This window comes from Anas acuta, chromosome 11, assembly GCF_963932015.1.
Source record: "Anas acuta chromosome 11, bAnaAcu1.1, whole genome shotgun sequence".
Lineage (NCBI taxonomy): Eukaryota > Metazoa > Chordata > Aves > Anseriformes > Anatidae > Anas > Anas acuta.
In genome coordinates, this window is record NC_088989.1 from 18,338,493 (window position 1) to 18,358,867 (window position 20,375).

The 20,375-nt window shown below is 37.2% G+C and overlaps 1 protein-coding gene across 19 annotated transcripts in view; it reads right to left on the reverse strand.

Moving 5' to 3' along the window:
• Positions 1-898: 898 nt before the first annotated feature.
• Positions 899-20,375, reverse strand: part of IQSEC1 (IQ motif and Sec7 domain ArfGEF 1) — a 341,882-nt gene continuing 322,405 nt past the window's right edge. For 14 of the 19 annotated variants that reach the window (XM_068694437.1, XM_068694436.1, XM_068694434.1 and 11 more), the window contains 5 exons: positions 20,240-20,339; positions 15,596-15,769; positions 14,185-14,361; positions 6,969-7,018; positions 899-5,650 (listed from right to left, as the gene is read on the reverse strand). In XM_068694437.1, the coding sequence (XP_068550538.1) occupies positions 5,045-5,650; positions 6,969-7,018; positions 14,185-14,361; positions 15,596-15,769; positions 20,240-20,339 (1,107 nt within the window). In that variant the 3' untranslated portion in view covers positions 899-5,044. The remainder of the gene's footprint in view (positions 5,651-6,968; positions 7,019-14,184; positions 14,362-15,595; positions 15,770-20,239; positions 20,340-20,375) is intronic. The other 5 variants (XM_068694438.1, XM_068694435.1, XM_068694442.1 and 2 more) reach the window with 2 other exon arrangements.

Genomic DNA, 20,375 nt, shown 5'->3' on the forward strand with positions numbered 1-20,375 from the left:
AGAAAAAATAAGCAAACATAATACTTAGTTTAAATTGACAGCTAACCATGAGTTTTAACTGAGACTTTAGACACACTGTAATCCACTTGAAATCTAGGAAATCAACAAAAGTAGTATAAAAACAATTGAAAATGTCACAGGTTATTACCTAAAGTAAGTTGCATAAGTGTAACATCAAATACTGTGAAGGCCATGTGAGGCAAATATGCCTCTGTAGTGGTGTAAATTAAGACACAGCAAACAAATACAAGTATGGGCACAACTGGCTAACACTTAACCAGTTACATCACTTACTGAAGTATGATGTTCCCTGCCAATGGGCGCGATGAATACTCTCAAAGTTAGATCCAAAGAATGTAGGTTACAATTACGAAATGAAAGACTGTATTCCTGGGAAGGACAAACTTGAAACACTTAAGAGTCAGGGGAAGACAATCATCTTAACATGAACTCCTATGGAAATGTGATAGCCAAAAGAATAATCGGATCAGTTTAACATGCTGGACAGCTCATATTTAAAAAGATTCAAAATCCGGTTCATGTTTTTCAATGTTAAAGTGTTTTGGTAAATATTACTAAATATTACCAAATTCCCAAGAACCACTTCTGTGTTCTCTCTCATTGTCTGCAGATCTAGGTGTTGTATTTATTACCATTTATTGTTCTTTGGATCTAAATATATTTACAGCGTCACCAAAAGAAATCAAAACCTATTGAGAAGTGGTCACAGTCTCCACAGTACTAACCATTATTTCCATCAACTTATCTTTAATTTGAGATGAAGACTGAAACATTGGCCCTTTTGAAGTGAGTAGCAGAAATTCCAATTGACTCCAGAAGGAATTTCCTTCAAGTCTGAAGAGCTGAAGTTCTTGGAGTACACAAAATGAGAAACAAATAGTTTTAAATGATTTATTTGATTTCTCCACATGATCACAGTTATAGTTTTACATCAATAGGGTCTGTTACTACTTACAAACAGAATGCATATTAAAATGAAAGCACTCCTTTCTTCCCCATAGTTACAAAAGGGGTCTCAAGCCTCCCCAGAACAGAAGCTTCTTGTAAGTGTAATGTTTTTTGAAGTCTGTAACAGTCTGCATTCAAGACCTAATTCTAACAGTTTAATACAACTCAAAGCTGATGTAAGTTCCTAGCAGGAGATAGGTACTGTAGGCAACCTCCAAGTGACTGCAGACTTAAAGTAATACTAATTTACACACTATGTACAATTTAGAGAATTATCTACTCCCCCTACTTGGTCCCATTTTTACCACCCCCTTTTCTGTTTTCCAAATTTAATCTTGTTATTGGTTTCACTTTTCTTTTAAATATATACACAATAATCCATTTCGCAGGCAAGAAGTGCGATGATATTTTACAACGGAACAGCAAAATGCATGCTCAACTGCAGAAAACACACAGCTTCATATGGAACAGCAAGTCAACATCTAGAGATTCATTGTTTAAATATCTGCTGACTGTCTTTCAGCTCATTTTATCAAGAAACAAGAGGCTTCTGCTGCATGCAGTACATGATGGGAAAATCATTCTACACTGTATGATAGACTTTTTTTTTTAGCGATACAAGACGTACATTATATTAGGATGAACTGTTTTTTTTTTGTTTTGTTTTTACATTGTTGTACATTTCATTCTTAACTTAAAAAAATAAAAACCCCAAATATATATTTCATTGTTGTCCCAGAAAAGATTTTAGTTGCCACACCTTCACTCTTTAGGCTTCCCTTTCATTTTTTCAAATCAGCATTACTATTTTGCCACATTTTTTTATGGGAAAAGAGAACCATGGTCACTCCAAGCAGTTCTGTACCAGTATTAATTGGCAATGGCACTTGAGAAAAAACCCTCTCAATTCTACTCCTGCCTGCAGGCTAAAAAAATAAATAATTTTTCTTAACCACACAGTGTTAATGTATTATCATTTTCCTATTCTAGGCACGATCCACACTGTTCTAAGCAATTGTTAACCAAGGATGGAATCAGAGAGGTTATACTACAACCCTAGATAAGCAGCAAAGTTCTTAAGACTTATTCTAACACCAAGACACATTTGTTTGTTTTAAGTACGTAAAAACACAATTAAAAAAAAAAGTGCAGTTTCTCATCACTATATTGAAATCGCGTTTACAGTTACTGTGCTCTTATATGACCATTTTTTTTTTTTAAACTATTCTCAAAATGGTCTGTGATCTTACACATGTAACTTAAAGCACCTATAAGGTAGGCATACTCTTTCCCCAGGTGTACATGAAATCATGTGCAAATGTTTTTTTGCATGCACATTTGTAACAACTTCTGAACATTTAATTAATTGCATGTGGAAAAACCGTGGCCAAGCATTAAAATGTGGCTTACAGTATAAGTATAGAGTATTTATATGCAACTAATTTAAATGAATGAAAGGGGTTTTGAAACAAAGCAAATGCAGATCTGGGACATTTAAGGTCTTCATTGCTAACTAAGTAACCCAGCTAGAGTCAGATTTTCCCCTCAACTGCTACTGCGTATTCTGCATTTATACAGTACACAGGCAATTTTACTTACATTATAACTCTGCATCTGAAACAAGTACAGACTGTCACTCAGTGAAGAGGACCATTCTTACCTCCATTTCAATTAAATGATGCAGTTTCTGAAAGATGCTTGTACCTGAATGACTCTTTTATCTTTTCTGGAACAACCTATAAATTACAATTAGACTCTACTATTGGTACAGATGTATGAAGAAAAGTCTACATATTGAAATATGTTATCACTTTACTTCAACTAATATCAACAGTAACACTGATATATTTTGCAAATATACAATATGTAGAGTGTAGCCTCACACTAATAACATTTGATGACATGCAGACAGTTCTACTTTCCCTTCTAAGAACAGTATATATTTTTTTAAACTGCAAGGAACAGAGCCTCAGGGGACCTGTATGAGCCCTCTTAAGGTAAGCCGCAGAATTTAGAATAGTGTGAGTGATACTTAAAAATAATAATGTAATCACTTGTTTTTTTCATGAAGATAATTTAAAGAAGGACAGAACAGGAAAACATATTGCACATGTGGGAAACAAACGTGGACAGCTTTAAACAGAAGGCTAAACTCTAGATTGCTGTATTTGCTCTCTGTGGAGGTTAACAAAGTGCTCAGTTTGCAGTTTTGCTGGTATTGTGATATCAATGGTATGAAAGGGGAAAAAAATTACAAACACCCCAAATATTAGAGATTCCATGAGCAAGACCAAATGAAAAGTTACTCTCTTACTTGCATTTCAATTTCTTTCAATTTCAATGTGATTTCCTCATTACTCCTGAAAAATATTATTAAATAAAAAATTGACTGATTATTATTACTTTTACCCATCTCATACTGGAACTTTTTGCTCGTCCTCTTCAAGGTTTGCTTTTAGGCTGGTACAGTTTTGCAGTTGCAATTCCTTTGTCTCTACTGTTTAGGTGTAAAGTCCTTGCAGTGGCTCAAAATGCTGAAACTACAAAGTAGGTGCCATGTATAACTTTGTACAGTATTTAGGGATAAAAGTTTTATAAATTTGCAAATGGTTTGATTATAACACATAAGCAACAACAGCACAGCCTGTTTTTATGTGATGTCTTGCAACTAACTGGACTATGAAAGTGAGGGTTTGAGCATAAACTCAGCCTGCTGAGTGCTAGGTACTTTCAAACTAACAAATGTGATGAGTAAAAATGGTAAAGCCACTTTGTTGCTAGTGCATGGCTACATGGAATTACAGATTTTATATATATATATATATATACACACATATATATTTACATGTGTATATATATATATATGTATATATATAAAAACCCTATACTAAATTCTAAAACAAACCTTCAAATTTCAGAGTGCTTCCACCTGGAAACACTCTCACACTAGAATTCAGCTTAATTGGGGGATTAAAAATAACGAATTATGGTAGACAGGAAGCAAGGTAGCTGAAAAGGATGGAAGTTTGCAATTTTCATGTTTGAGATGAATGTTTTTGCAGTGTATACATGCACCTGTTGTAACTCTTCATGTGTGTTCATTAAATCATATGCATACAAAAGAAATGTGGATCATGTAAATTCACAGTTATCACAGCCTTTAAAGTGTCTAAGAATTTGTGTGACCAATGCTTGAAGATGACCATGTACATGGTCATCCTACATTGCTATGGTATAATTACTGCATCTTAACGAGTTTGCTTACCTGAAATAGCAGAGCAGTTATAATACTGATTACGTATGATATTATCATGTTAATAAAATAAGGATTTATACAAAGCAGTATTTGACTACAACATTTAAATGCTATGTTACTTGGCACATTTAGTAATGATTGCTTAGAAATCTTAGCAAGTCCTGAGGACTTCTAATGAAAATACTGAAATGTCTGAAATTTGTTTCTAACATTTAGTGTTTTTGGTCTACTCTTTCATACGCTATTCATCTATTATACTGTCCTATCAAGTAAGTGGAATTCCTTGTAAAGTCTATATTGCTAGTTTTGTGGACTGAAAAAATTTCTTTCCAAGCACAAATGTTAACTATACAGTATATATATATTTGTATGTATATATTTATATTATATAAAGTTTACTTACGTACTTTCATCAACCATATCAGGTCTACTTATTTTTTGCCCATTGACAATAAAAGAGCAAGAATGCAACACTTGGTTCTGTATCACTTTTTTCCTTTTTTCATAGACTAAGATTTTATTATGCACGTAAAATTGTCAAGGGATTTGGTGTAAAAGGTAGCTTTACTCATATTCAGCAAGCAGCATGTTTTCAAGGCAGTTTGAAAATAAGAACTAACTGGATGGTAAGTGTCTATTGAGTAGTAAGTAAAACCAGTACTGATTGCACTAACTTGAATTATTTTACTTAGTATCAGCAAGCCTTTAAGCTCACATAATTGTTTGTCTAGGTAAAAAATGACAATATTATTTGTTGCTTCCTGTAAGTGCCTTTGTAACTGTGTTTAAAACTATAGTTATTAGGAGGGTCAATATGTTCTAGACTATTGTGCTGATGCCACTGTGTTTGGGCTTAGTGCTGGCTGAAGTGGACGGAGGTGGTGGAGGTCCATGGTGATGCTGAGTGTGTTGGGGATGAGAAGAGTGCCCTGGGTGCGGAGGGGGCAGCGGAGGATGAGGAGAGTGGGTATGCTGTGCATGGGGGTGCTGCATGTAAGGAGTATGCTGGGAGTGTGCCGCATGCTGGGAATGTGGCACATGTTGGTGATACTGGTGTGGGTGCTGGATGTGCTGGGGAGGGTGATAGTGGTGGTGGTGGTGGTAAGGTGGTGGGTTCTGCTGCATATGACAGTACTGCGAATGGTGAGAGTGCACTTGTGCCTGCGTCTGTCCCTCAGCTGGCCCTACATGATGCATGGCGGAAGGATGCTGTGAGTGCTGCTGATGTGGGATTACTGGAGGGTGCGGAGGTTGCTGTGATGAGCCAGATGGTGGATGACCTTGGGAAGGAGGCTTTCCCCTTTTACTACCAAATAAGGAACCTAGGAGTGAGGAGGAGTTAGGCATAGTCTGGTGAGGGCGAGATGGACACTCTCGGGTTGATGTAGCTCTTCGGCGCATGTGAGGACTGCTAATGATGGACCCCTAAAAAGAAATTAATAGAAATAAAAATTAAAAAAATCTTAAAATGTTTAAAATAAAAAGTTCACACTGACCCACAAACTCCTCCTTCAGTGCTCACATGGGTGGACTATGTTAAGAGTTCTAGGAAAATTTTACTTCCACCTTCTCTAAGTTGCCAATAAGGTATTTGTGCCCTTCTTGGGATGTTTATAAGCATTAATACTTTAATATTGAAACCTATTGCTTTAAATAACAAAAATGTCACGAAAAAGCAACATGACGTAATACTAAGGAGTGTGTTTTTAAATGAAAATTACATTTTAAAATACTTAAAAAAAAAGAAAACATACTTGCTTTTTTTAAAAAACAAACAAACAAAAAAACTATGCTAAATTCAACCTAAATAGTTAAATAAACAGCAGCAAGTATTACAGTTACAATTCAGATTTCAAAACAGTATTTAATTTTTTATAGTAGTTTGTTACTACTGTATACCACAGTGCTGCTTCTCAAGCCTGCCTCTAAAGTATGTGTTAAATAGAACCAAACCACTTTTGTCACTAACATTTCTATGTGATTGTGTTTTTCTGACCTGTGGTCCAATGTTTTTTATTATTTAGCCTGGAATAGTCTATTTAGTTTCTGGAAGTTTGGGGTTTATATTTTGTAAAGAGCTATGGGACACAACAGTTATTATGCAAAGTGTGCTAGATTTAAACTGCAGTCTACCTAAAGCAAACGAAAAAAAAAAAAAAGAAAGAAAAGGAAAAAAAAATCTGCAAGCTGAATTCAGAGACATGAACAATATATATAAATGGTTTGAAGATGAATGAAATCTCATGAAATCCACATTGAATTCACCTGTCTCATTATTTTTTTCCTCCCATGCCCTATCTGTGCAATTCCATGGTGTCATGACTGCATACACTTAGCAATTTAACTAGAAAATAAGCAATGGGAATGGTTGAGCATGAACGTCAATAATTTTAGCTAAATATCAAACAGCAAGAACAGTGTACTTTGTAACAAAGAGCAAGTGGGCTTTTAAGCTGGGACCAGACTGAAATGGTGGCAAAAGGACACGTCATATTCATTTAACCATGCTTGCAGGAACAAAGGGAACAAGGTTAGCTCAAACCAAAAATGGCATTGGTCTAAAACAAGCTGTCAGTGCTTTTTAAGCTGGAAGAATACAAAGTGAGTAGCCTAGGCATGCATTTTATTTGAGGCAGGCAGGTTATATGTTAGAAGAAAAAAGAGCAAAAAAATATGTATATAAAAGAAAGGTTTGAAATGCACATCATCACATCCAGCTAGACATCAGTAACTTCCTACTTACTTCCATATTGCTGTCTAGCGATCCTGCACTGCTGCGTCGCCCACGCTTGCCTGCCCAGGACATGCAACACCATAGATTAGAGACTCAGACAAGACCCAGGTGAAAAACAGCTGCTTTCCCTGAATTGCTACAGGAGTTTCTAAATGCAACTAGAGGGGCTGCAGGGGGTTAACATTGCACTGGACTTACACAGTAGCTACTAAGGCAGAAACTTAGATTTTTAAAGGCCATTAGTTATATTAAGTTTCTGTACCTGAGGGCAACTTAAAAGGTTGTGAATCAACTATCATTACCAGGGTGTGATTTTTTAATTTGTACAACTCTTAAAACACACATAATTTAACATCCATATTTAGAGGTATGGTCATGATATTGACCAGCAACAATTTTAAATTGTTCAATTTCCTGGTATCTAATTGTTGTGAAGCTTTCTTTAAAGATTGGTAGCACTGATAGGTATTTGTGGGGTGGTACTAGTTTAAATGCATAATTTAATATTGGCATGTTCTGAACTTCAGTGTGGGGGGAGGCTAAGGGGCATTGGTTTCATCATTTGCTTTTCAAGTTTGAACCTCAGTGGATTTCATATAACCTTTTTTCATGATGTTTAAAAGAAACTAAACTTAATTTTTAATTAATAAAATTGGAATCTGTCTTGATATTATGGCTAGATTTTGTTTGTTTAGCTGTGCAGTGCTTTGTATTTAAGTTTGATGCATTTGTTGTTTGCTCCAACATTCTCAAATTGCCAAAGTCCATTGCCTAAAACTATACATGAAACTCCGGGCTGCTTGCCTAAAGAGCCAGAATGCCTCAGTGCCTATATACAGGACACAGGATCCCAGATTTTCACTCTCATTTCAAAGGAGAGAGAATAGCACGTGGCTGCAGTGGAATTAGACATTTTTGAAAAGCCAGCTTGTTGAGTGATGCTTTTGGAAGTTTCAAAATACTGGTAAGGTGTTTAAACAGTGCTAATCTTTGAAGAGTAGTGGTTCTCAAAACTTCCCTAAAAGCTCTGTCTTTTTAGAAACAGAATTTCTCTCAATGCAGCTGTTTTCCTGCAAGGCCAAATAGCAAAGAATCTCCACCCTGCACTGGCTCACAGCTGCCTTCAGAATCTTCTACTCTAACAGGCGGTGTTGGAGAGCAATGTGAGGGTTTTGGCATCGTGACCCCATAAGCCACAGAACTTCATTTTTGGAAGTCCTGAAGCCCCTTAGTATCTGCTGCGTATCTCAGTTAAAGAGAAGAATTTTAGTACTGGTTTCTAAGCACTTCCTGGGAGATTCAACTTTTTTCTTGATAAGGCCTCTCAAGGACCAGTTCAGACTACCCATATGCCTTATAGATCAGCATGATCTAAGATTATTGCCTATTGGAGCTATGAGCACAACTTTGACGCTGCTGGTCATGGGAGGCAGCCCTGCTACACAAGTTTCTCAAAAGCTACTGACCTCTGCAGGCTACTGCAACCCCCCTCTCATTCCCACTGAGGGTTATCCTCCAGTACACCCCCTGCATCGACATTAAATGCACGGAAAGGTGTTTGTGGTCGTGTTAGTAAGCTCTTAAATTTGCTGGAATTTTGAGCAAACCTGCCAGGCCATACACTCCTTGCTGCAAGTTTTAGCCTGACCAAAACCATAACTGTGCTATCGTGTGAACCCTCCAAGAAAAACTGGTTTCAATAATCCTTTATTTTTACTTGTAGTCACGCTTCGATCTTTTTTCGCTCTGCTTGTGGGATTACTACTGATTAACAGTCAACTAACTCTCACTTTGCGGATACAAAACCACAGAAAGATAGCCACCTCTTAACTTAGCAGTCAATATTGCAAATAAGACTGACAGTTGCCATAAATCATTAGATGTGGCCACCAAAAAAAAAGGAAAACAGGAATATCTAACGTCATTTGCATGTTGCAGGAGTCAAAGTACTTTAATAAAATAACCATGAACACAGTATAAAAGGACAGAAAGAGACAGATGGATTTTTGCTTAGAATAATTTCAAGACAAAGAAGTACAAGGCAAGAACAAATAGGAAGTCCTACTTTAAATGCCTGTAATTTCACTCAGATAGGCATTATCCCTATAGAGAGAGGGCTTCATTTATTTTCTCGAAAACAAATTGAACCCAGTTCTGTACTGGCCTACAGCATGATATGAAAGCTATTAACTAAATCCTCCGGAGCATTGCCCTATCAGTGTATGGTTATACATGTACGAGACTGTTCTCTGGCCTTGGAGATGGCATCCCATCTAAAACATGTCTCTCCAGAGCTGCTGCATTCAAATTGCATTTCAAGAAAATGGTGAGGTGACTCTGCTAGAACTGTACGTAAGCATAACTCCGTACTAGCTTACTAGTTAACTATTGTGATATAAAGCAAAGTGGTATTTACTGAATCTGAAGACCACTTCTGTCATATGTGAAATTAAGGACATTACTTAGTGTGGGTTTTTAATTTATTTTTATAACATTTGAGTTATTATAAGCATTTCTGATTCATTCAAATAAGTCACTGAAGTTAGATACAAATATTATGTGTCAGAAATATCTCTGGCTTACATGGTACATTGATATCTTACGAAAAAATATTATTATTTGGCCTTGTAGGTCTTGGGAAAAAGATTTTGGGAAAAAAAAAAGTTTTAAATTGAGGTTTTGGTAAAGTAAACTAATTTAGCAGTTCTCTAAGCAATGAATCATTATTCTACCCTGCACAGGTTGTGAAATTGGTATTCAGAGCAGCAGCAGAATCTGCCACAATCTAGCTACAGACTTAATGGGTACTACCCAACATAAGTGGCTCAAAATTGTCTGAACAATATACTTTGATCATAACCCAGAGAGACCACTTCTCAGGGAGAAAAGCCTCTTTGTAACATTAAGGTTTTGATCGTGCTTTCTGGGTGAGACAGGTATGGTCTTGAGATCACAGATCAGTTGTGAAAATAGTTTCTTGGCATCTTACACAGATTATTCTTAGCATACTGATTAAGTTCCAGAAGATGAGGAGACAATAATTACAAGTCACCTCGCTGAACTCCTTCACTGGAAAAGCAAAGTGTCTTTTCCATAAGACAGAAGATACAATTTGTTGATACAAAGGTGGTTGCACACAGAGTGGGGTGTCTTTATACAACATTTGGAGAATGATTTGGTATTGACATAGGCAAATCACAAAAAATTAGATTCATACAAATCTATTTTATTAAAATCATTAAATTGTATGACCTGTTCATTACTGTTGCTACTCCACTGAAGAAAGGGAAATATAACAACAGTGACAAGGAAAGACACAGGCACAACCTCTTCCTGGTTAGAAAGCTCTTCTGATAAGGGAGGAATCGAACACTAGTATACTCTATCCTATGCAATGCAGCAAAATCCATGAGAGAGGAAGCAGAAGATAACCTAGTAACCTTGCCTGCATCAAATGAGGAAGGAGCCAAGGGATTGCACCAGCCCATCACAGATTGATGTAACAGATTAAGGGACTCTGTCATTGCATGAAGTCAGAGTCTTTTTAAGGGGATTATGGTGCACAGAAGTTCCATAATCTTTTCCACTACAATTTGGGATATACTATTTAAAATAAACAAACAAGCAAAATAGTATTTAAGAGAGAGAGAGGCTTTTACTTTTCTCCTGAAGGTGGATGTTTTAAGTGTTAAAACAGAAATGTTTTTAAAAGTTAAAGATCAATGAATGAGATCACATCCAATATACATACTATTATGTATATTTGAATTATTTTAGTGTTTAGACTATTTTTCTGTTTCTGTTTTTAAAAGTGGTCTCTCCTGGTCTGTGAATGTTTTGAGACAGCTCAGAAGGTTATGAGACAAGCGCAATTTATATTCATAGCAGTCGTTATATCACCCTGCACTACTGTGCAGATTCCAATGATTTAATTTTTCAGCCAATGCAATGAGTATTATCACCACCTTTCAGACTGGCGATGGGGGGCATACAGTTTGATTTCCACACATGCTCACCACTACAAGCCCAATGTGAAAGTATTAGTAGGTCCTCCGGGAACTCAAAATCACCAGCACTCAGATTGACTAGCCTAAAGTCACTTAAGTAACCTGACAGACACACAGGATCAGAAACTCAAACAGCCTGATCCTCCCTCCAGGCTCTACCTTAGTGACAAAATCATTCTCACATACTAATGGCTACAATGGGACTTAACGCTTCCACACCTTCCTTTAAACCTTGTCAAGTAATTGGATATCGAGTAAGTGGTGAAAAGGTCAAAATCCAAATGGATTTCACAAAACTCAGGTATAACTGCACTGAAATTTATCTTTCTTCTGATATTTTTAAGTAATCTAATTCCAGGTCTTAGAACAAAAACTCTTCCCCAACTATAGCTCAAGAATGTGTAATAAAAAATAGTCTATTTTTCTTTTGAGAAAAAATAAAGCACTAAGTACTTTTGTCACATTGACATCTTTGATCAGCCAGTTGCCATTCTGCTTTTTATTGCATGGAAGTAATTGTCAACCCACAATGAACAATGCTATCTGTAAAATCAACAGGCCCTCATTCACATCTCTTTCACAATGGCTATCAATGCAGGGAAAAATTACCTCAGGAAACAATTCCTGACATTTGTTTCCTGACAGAAAAATCTTGTCTTTCCTTATGGTTTACAACTTAGGGATGAGAATCATTCAGGGTACTGATGACATCCATCAGATTTAAACATCAAGCCACACAGTTTTCCACCAGAAAAAATTAAAGTCTGGTTCTACAGCCACCATTTATTACTGTGACATCTGGCAGAGAGTAATTTTTTTTTTTTTTTAACAGTTTTGTCAAATACCCATCCAACCAAAATGTTGCTCAATCAGATTTCTCCTTCCTTGAATCAATCCTCAAAATGTTTCAATTATTTTTCACAATATTCAGTTGGTAATTATGTGCCTTACTGCATAAATATGCAGCCAGGCAGTTTTCTCATGTTGATTAGATTTTATTTTTTATTTTTAATGTAGAAAGCACCCCTTTGAAAACTCACTTTAATAATCTTTTCCTACAGAGACACACAACCACAAACAGTCCCACTACTCTTGTTCCTCCTCCTTTTTGTGCAGTGTTTCATAGCACAAAAAGAATAACTGAAGCAGCCTTGCTCAGGAACTCACTACAGAAGTAACTTTATGCTATAATTGCTGGGACACAGTATCTTGCTAACTGAAAATGATTTCTTTGTTTCTCTGTAGATCATCTCCTCCCTATTAAAATAAAATTAACCTCACACTCAAGATGTTCTCTGAGGAAAGGTGGAAAAAGCATGTATAGTCACATTAAAATTACTATACCAAATAAAGCAAGTAACAGTTATGTCATTTTTCTAGTCTGTTGCACTGCACAAGATCAAACAGAAACTCTCCATAATTCTCAACTCTTTCATGTTAAAATTAAGTTTAGTTGGGTTTAACAAACTCATTGATAAACCCTCCAGTCTGTGAGTGATATCTATTTTTTATAATGGAAAAAAGTTATTTTCAGTAATAAGCATGCTAACTGTATGCATGCCCTGTTAAAATGTGATGTTTTCATGGTTATGAATACTTGTTTATTGCATAAAACCCGTAAAATGAATTTAAATACATGGCAATGTTCGAATGATTGGGATGAAAAATTCCTTTGGGATGAAAAAAATTAATCAGGAATCACATTTATGTGTAAACACACCCACTGAACTCACATATTTAACAATACGGCAGTTCTCATTCTAGTGAAATAAAAACAAAACAACAAAAAGGGATGATGAAAGTATCCTCAAATCTGAGACATAACAGTGATGAAGACTAGTGACTTGATCTAAAATCCATTGAAGCCAATCAAGCAAAAATATTCAACTTCATTTTGGATCAAGGTCCTAAGTCTTTTAAATGAAGAAAATGGGCATATGAGTATGAAAGTCTAAATTGAGAATAAAACAGTTGAAAGAACTCACTCTCTACATACTTGTATACATATACACATACCCACAAAACACAGGCTATAATTTCAGTTAACAAAAATTGTATTTATTGCAGTATAACTAGAATCTTTTCTTCACTTAAAAAAAAAACAACAAACAAAAAACAAACACAAACAACGACATAGTGTCTACTACCAAAGATATACATACCATTGAAAGTATGACTATACTGGCACTGTACATACATCACTGCATTTAAAAGAACAAATCGGAGTATGCAACATAGACTATGAACTCAAAAATAAAAATAAATGAAAAAATTGCTACTGTCACTGTAAGTACTTTCAGAATACTGGGCATGGTGTTCAGATATGATTTGCATAATGACAGGAATCATGCTTAACACTGAAACAGAAGGTTACTACCCGTGGTAGTCTGTATTACCATGGGCATGCCAGTTGTGTATTGCAGAGGCAAATCACAAAATAAAACATACCAAACTTTCCCCAGCTTTTCCTTAGCTAGGAAGTCCCACCACCACTCCTTTCCAGTCCTTAGTTATATTATTCAGTTAATAAATCTTAGACACGTCAGTGGTTTGTAGGATATCAGTATTCTTGTTCAGGAGGGCTTCTTTTATTTTATTGGCAACAGTATTTCACAACAACCTCTTTTGTAATAATTATGAACTTTATCTTGTGTTGCAAAATGATAAAATAGAATCAGGGACACTATAACTGAATTACGTAGCTCTGGACAATTTAGTAGGGCTTCACTCAATTTCATTCATCAATGTGGTAACACAGGTACACTTGAGCACAAAATACACAGAAAGCAATTATTGTGGTAGAGAGACCTTTTTTTTTTTCCTAATCCTACATCCTACTTTTATCAAGGGGAAGAAGCAAAGGGGAAGAAAAAGAGAAAAGCACACTAAGTGGGTTACTCCTAGCAGAAGTCAACCATTTTTTTCTATAAAACACTTACAGTTTTTCCTCTGCCTTCAGTCTCCTTTTAAGTATCTATAGCAATTTAATCGTTTAAATGTTTTCAAATAGTTGTTGCTCAATAGAACAAGGGTAAAAAAAAAAAAACAAAAAACAAAAAACAGAAATTAAACACAAACTATGAGAGAGGAGCTATTAAGAACGTTTGAAGTTTCAGTGTTACTAGTTCTCAAAGCCCACTGCGAGCTGGGCCTTATATGCATCATCCACACATCTTTGCATGCAGTATTCAGTGCAAGGAAACAAAGGCAGTGCTTACCTGCTTCAGACAAGTCTCTAAGGGAGCTGCTCAGAGCACTTCTTTTCAGTCCTTCCCCAGTAGCATAGCTGTCATCCAGGCAAGCTCTGTTCAGTGTCCCATTGCCAGAATCTTTTTTCAGACTGGAGCATTGAGACATGCTTGGACGCACCACCCCCTTCTGCTTTTCTAGCTCAGCTGAAACAAAAGAGAATGATTTTGCAATTCATAGTTATTGGCTACAGTGAAGCACACAGTAATGTCACAATTTACGTATGTGTATTAGTGTATTACTATGAACAACAGGTACGAGTTCATTTTGGCAGTTAAATGCCAGACAGGAACTTCAGCTCTGTACTAACAACTTAATAGCACAACCTGAAGGATCAAAGGCTATTCCTCTGCTGGAAAATCAGAAGATAAAATCAGATAAAATTCCATGGTTAGACTGCCACATAACATCCAGCAAAACATATGGATTTGTATGGTAGTCACCTAATTAAGAGAATATGGGAATATAGATGTAGAAGTGAAGAACAATTCACAGAATCATAAAGTCATAGAATGGTTTGGGTTGGAAGGGACCTAAAGCCCAACCAGTCCCAACCCCTGCCATGGCCAGGAGGGGTGCTCCAGCTCTCTGAGCATCCTCGTTGCCTCCTCTGGACTTGCTGCAACAGGTCCAAGCCTTTCTGATGCTTGGGATTGCCCAGAGATGAACTCAGGGCTCCAGGTGGGGTTTCACAAGACCAGAGCAGAGGGGAAGAATTACCTCCCTTGGCCTGCTGGCCACGCTTCTTTAGATGCAGCCCAGGATACAGGTGGATTTCTGGGCTGCAAGTGCACATTGCTGGCTCATGGTGAGTTCTTCATCAACTAACACCCCCAATGCCTTCTCCTCAGGGCTGCTCTCAATACATTCTCTCTGCCCAGTCCATATTTGTGTTTGAGATTGCCCTGGCCCAGGCGCAGGACCTTGCACTGGGCCTTGTTGAACTCCTTGAGGTTTGCATGAGCCCATCTCTCAAGCCTGTCCAGGTCCTTCTGGGTGGCAGCCCTTCCCTCCATCACATCAACAAATTCAGTGGAAATTTCTTTGAAGGGCCATCATTAAAAATTTCAGAGCCATGGAAATTATCCCTAATATTCTTACTGTAATTATACAACAAATGACAAATCCACCTCCCCCCTGCTCATTGCTATTTACTGTTTCTTCATGCTAACTTTCCACTGCATCTACACTGTGCTAAATAATGGTAAATTAACTGAAATGGAGCTTAAGAGATAATTGTTTTTTTCCTCTTTCTGGAAGCAAAGCCACAGAAAAAAAAAAATTCACATTCTTTTGAACACTTGAAAAGTTCTAATTGGTTATACATACATTAAAACTTTTCTTATTTTGATTAGTTTGAAAATGTTCTATTATATGTACCTTTGTACTTACACTCTATTCTGTGCTTTTCCATTTCTTGAACCTCTGCAATTGACTCCCTCAAATCATCTGTAAACTTCTTCCTGTCCTGAGGATTTGGTGCATTGAAATTTATTAGTACTTTGATATCTGCTCCTGGAACAGCTGATGTGAGCCGTATACCATTGGGATAATCTAGAAGAAATAGTGAAGAAAAAACATGAATACTGAAGCTCTGATCATTTCTCTAACTCATACAGGGGACAAAATCAGGGAAGTAAAAGTCAATGGGCACAGAAGAATGAAAATCTGTAACATATTTTGGAACTGTTTAACTGTCAAAATACAGAATAAATATTGAGAGTCCTTATTCAACTGTTACCCCCAAGGTACAATGCACAGTATAAAAGAAAAGTCCTAGGAATAAAAAAAAAAAAAAAGATTGATTTTTGTTTCATGGAATGGATCACATTACCTGCCTTAATAAACTATGAACAAAGACTACTCTAATACATCTCAAGTACTTAAGTACTAGAAACTGTCTTGTATTTTTAACCCAACATTTGCAGGAAGACAGACACACACACTAGCTTGTACAGCTTTTAATATTTCTTATTAGGTTTTGTTCCTGGACATCCTTCTTTGCTTTTTGTTTTTTAATTTAAAATTATCTATGAAATTACATGACACAGAAGTAAGAGGGTGATCGTCCCCCCTGCCCTTTTTGGCCCATTTTGTGGGCATCATCACATAAAAGGCAGAATTTTCAGTAAACTCTCTTGTCTCTTTAACTGGACATTCAAGAATACCGATTTTAACAGCTGTTCAAAAATATTTCGTAGTAGAGATAAAAGGTTCATTCACAGAAAGACAGCATATAGAGAAGATATGTTCTGCTACAAAAACCAGAATCAGCCTTTGCTTCAATCACAGACCTGTAGAAACAGGATGTCAGAACAACTCAAAACATTCATCCCAATTCACTTTTATTCACTGCCTGACTCCCAAATATTTAATTAATTTTTCAACCTGAAGTCCAACTTCTCCCATGTACTAAAAATTCACTTACTCAAGAACCAGGAGGTGATATTAGATAGTGTCTTCCCTCAAAGCCATTATGCTTCAACAATACATAGACTGAAAATATTAACTAACAAATGCAAATATTACTCTTTTTTTATCTTAAAAGAAAAAAAAAAAGATAACAATTTCAAAATCAAAGAGACACAACAAAAAGTGAAACAAGGTAATTTACCATTTTTTTCAGGTGAAAAAAACCTGCCAACTACCACAAGCTTCAAGGGACACAGACAAGAATGAGAGATTTTGGGGGGGGCTTCTGCCAGGGTCTGATATTAGCATCCTGCACAACGGCAAATTCTTGCTGATCTGCTTCTCCTCAACACGTGACAATAGCATCTACCTTCAATCAAATAAGACAGTTGCCTTGACATGTATGCAGCTGCTGTTGCTCAGAATACAGACAAATGATCAAAAATACTGTGGGGTCTGCTGCTAAACAAAGAAACAGAAGCGGATAGCATCTGCTGAACACTGGAAATGGATATGCAGCAACCTCTATAAAGTTTGTGGAGATAAAGATGGTTATGAAACTCAACAAGCAAAGAAACTCAGTAACCTCAAAGTCACATGGACTACCTTCACAAAAGAACAAGCAAAAGCAATAAGAAAAATTCACATATTATACAAACAAAATATTTCATTAGCAGATGATACTTCTCTACATCATATTAATTAAGCATCAGGAAGTATTACATAAGTATTTATAGGTTTAAGATATATTCTTTATAAAATGATCTACTTGCCCTGTGTATTTTCAGTGATTTTGACCAAAAACGTAAAATACACTTTCATCTTTATTTACAAGAGATAAGTGTCACTATTTTTCCTTTTAGAGCCCACCCACCCCTTAACATAACTGAATTCTACTTTCAACATCAAGCACTTTGCTACTCCACACCAGTAGCCAAAACAGTATTTTTCCTGCTTCTGCTTTAATGACACTAAATGTTATTCATTTGAAATCAGCTTATCCTGACAGCTGCTAAAAACAGATTTACTGAATGGCATTATGGTTCTTGCCATGATACCTCAAAGCTTGCTGGGAACTGGGAAATCAGAGAATATGAAATTTACAAACCAGAAGGGAAGAATACTTCTCTTTCCCAATTGAAAAACACTACATTGCACTTCCAGCTAGCGGCCACCACTACCAGATGTACACTCAGCTCACTGATTCACCTTCTGGAATGGCTTAGCTGAGGAACACAAGTATGTCTACTGGATGTCTCAGTTAAATGCGCACGGTTCAATGGGAGGAATGAAACCTAGTCTCACAGGTCTCCTACACTGGGGATATTTTAGTATAAAAGAATAAAAGTGTTTCTACTTGGCATGCTTACGTGATTTATTTATTTTTTTAATTGACATCAGAGGAAATAAGTATTCTTCTTTTAGAGTAGAATCCATGATAGAAGTATTTGGCATTCCTCTCTAAAAGTGAATTTTATATTATATAATATGTACACAAGAGAGAGAAAGAAAAAATGAAAGCATACAGATATAACTAATCTGCACACTACATCACTGCTATGAGCTCTACAAACTTCTACTGTTTGAAATCTCCAGGTGCTTTGACTCAAAACAACCAGCAAATTCTTTTGAATGAAATGAGCATTGGAACACATTCTCAAGAACAAATGAAAATTACCCACCTTCCACAACAGAAAAGCACAGGAACTATTGAATGCCACACTGAACTGTATCCAAATTATCATGTCAGGTTTGGGCATTATCATGTCAAGGTTTGGACTGCAAACCATCAAGTCAGGTCAAACAGACCGTCTCCCTGTGTACCATGCAAAGAGCTACACTCTGCTATGCTATTAACGATACTGCCTCCGGGCTTAGAATCTGCAGAAGCATTAGCAAAATACTGGCTTTTTGTGGGGTTGCTGACTGCTAAGAATGAGATGGAAAAGCAGTACAGAATACTGGATTGATGCAGCTTACAACTGACATAAACAAAAGGTGGCAGAAAACACAAACTTTAGTCCAAAATCACTGCCTAATTCTGTTTGGATTTATATTTGAACAAGTAGACATTACTTAGGCACAAATGTCAGATATAAAGCAGGAAGATAAATGAAACCATGGCTTAAATTGCACACATCATAGAATCGTGGAATCAAATACTGGTTGGACAGGAAGGGACCTAAAGCCCAACCAGTCCCAACCCTGTGCCATGGGCAGGGCCCCTCCCACCAGCCCAGGCTGCCCCCAGCCCCATCCAGCCTGGCCTTGGGCACTGCCAGGGATGGGGCAGCCACAGCTCCTCTGGGCAGCCTGGGCCAGGGCCTGAGCACCCTCTTGAGAAAGAATTTCCTCCTTGTAACTGATATAAACCTACCCTCTTTTAGTTTAAAACTGTTACTTTTTTTCCTATCACCGTACCCCCTGACAAATAATGCCTCTCCTGCTTCCCTGTAGGCCCCCCTTTAGTCACTGGAAGGCCGCTATAAGGTCTCCCTGGAGCCTTCTCTCCTCCAGGCTGAAAAACCCCAACTCCCTCAAGGTACTCTCCATAGGAGGGGTGCTCCAGCCCTCTGAGCATCCTCATTGCCTCCTCTGGACTTGCTGCAACAGGTCCAGGCCCTTCTGATGCTTGGGATTGCCCAGAGCTGAACTCAGGGCTCCAGGTGGAGCAAGACCAGAGCAGAGGGGAAGAATCACCTCCCTTGGCCTGCTGGCCATGCTTCTTTAGATGCAGCCCAAGATACAGATGGCTTTCTGGACTGGCTCATGGTGAGTTTTTCATCAACTAACACCCCCAAAGCCTTCTCCTCAGGGCTGCTCTCAATCCATCCTCTCTGCCCTGTCCATATTTGTGTTTGAGATTGCCCTGGCCCAGGCGCAGGAACTTGCACTTGGCGTTGTTGAACTCCTTGAGGTTTGCATGGGCCCACATCTCAAGCTTGTCCAGGTCCCTCTGCATGGCAGCCCTTCCCTACAGCATGTTGACTGCACAACACAGTTTGGTGTCATCAGCAAACTTGCTGTGGGTGCACTTGATCCTACTGTCCATGCCACTGACAAAGATTTTATACAGCACCAGTTCCTGTACTGACCCCCGAGGAGCACCACTTGTTCCTGATCTCCACTTGGACATTGAGCTGTTGACCACAACTTGCTGAGTTGGACCATCCAGGCAGTTCCTTACCCACCGAGTGGTCCATCCATCAAATCCATGTATCTCCAATGTAGAGACAAGAATATTATGTGGGACAGGGTCAAATGCTTTACCACATCATTATAATAATCATTTATTATCATACATGGAGTTCCAACTAATTGCATCATTCACTCAGCAACAGATGCAACACATTGTTTCTTTACAAATATTCAATTAATTATATAAGTGTTCCCAAAACATTTTTGGCTAGATTTGGCTTTGACAACTACTCATCTAAGAGCAGTCTTTGTATGCTGACACCAAGTTTTAACTTTTAGGGCTGAAATCAATTCACAGAAATTTTATTGCCAAACCTAGAATCAAGTCCTGTTCAACTCTATCGTTCACACAATATTTTTATTTTATTGTTTTTATAAATAAAATGAAAATCTAAAAAGAAAGTAAAGACTTACACTGATTTTCAAAAAGAAGAACTTGCATTCCATAGAGAGAAAATGACTGTCGAAAGCTGTATGTAACAGAGTTCTTCTTCTTTTGAAATATCTTGGTCACCTGAAAGTCATCAAATCAGCAAAATAAAATATCCTT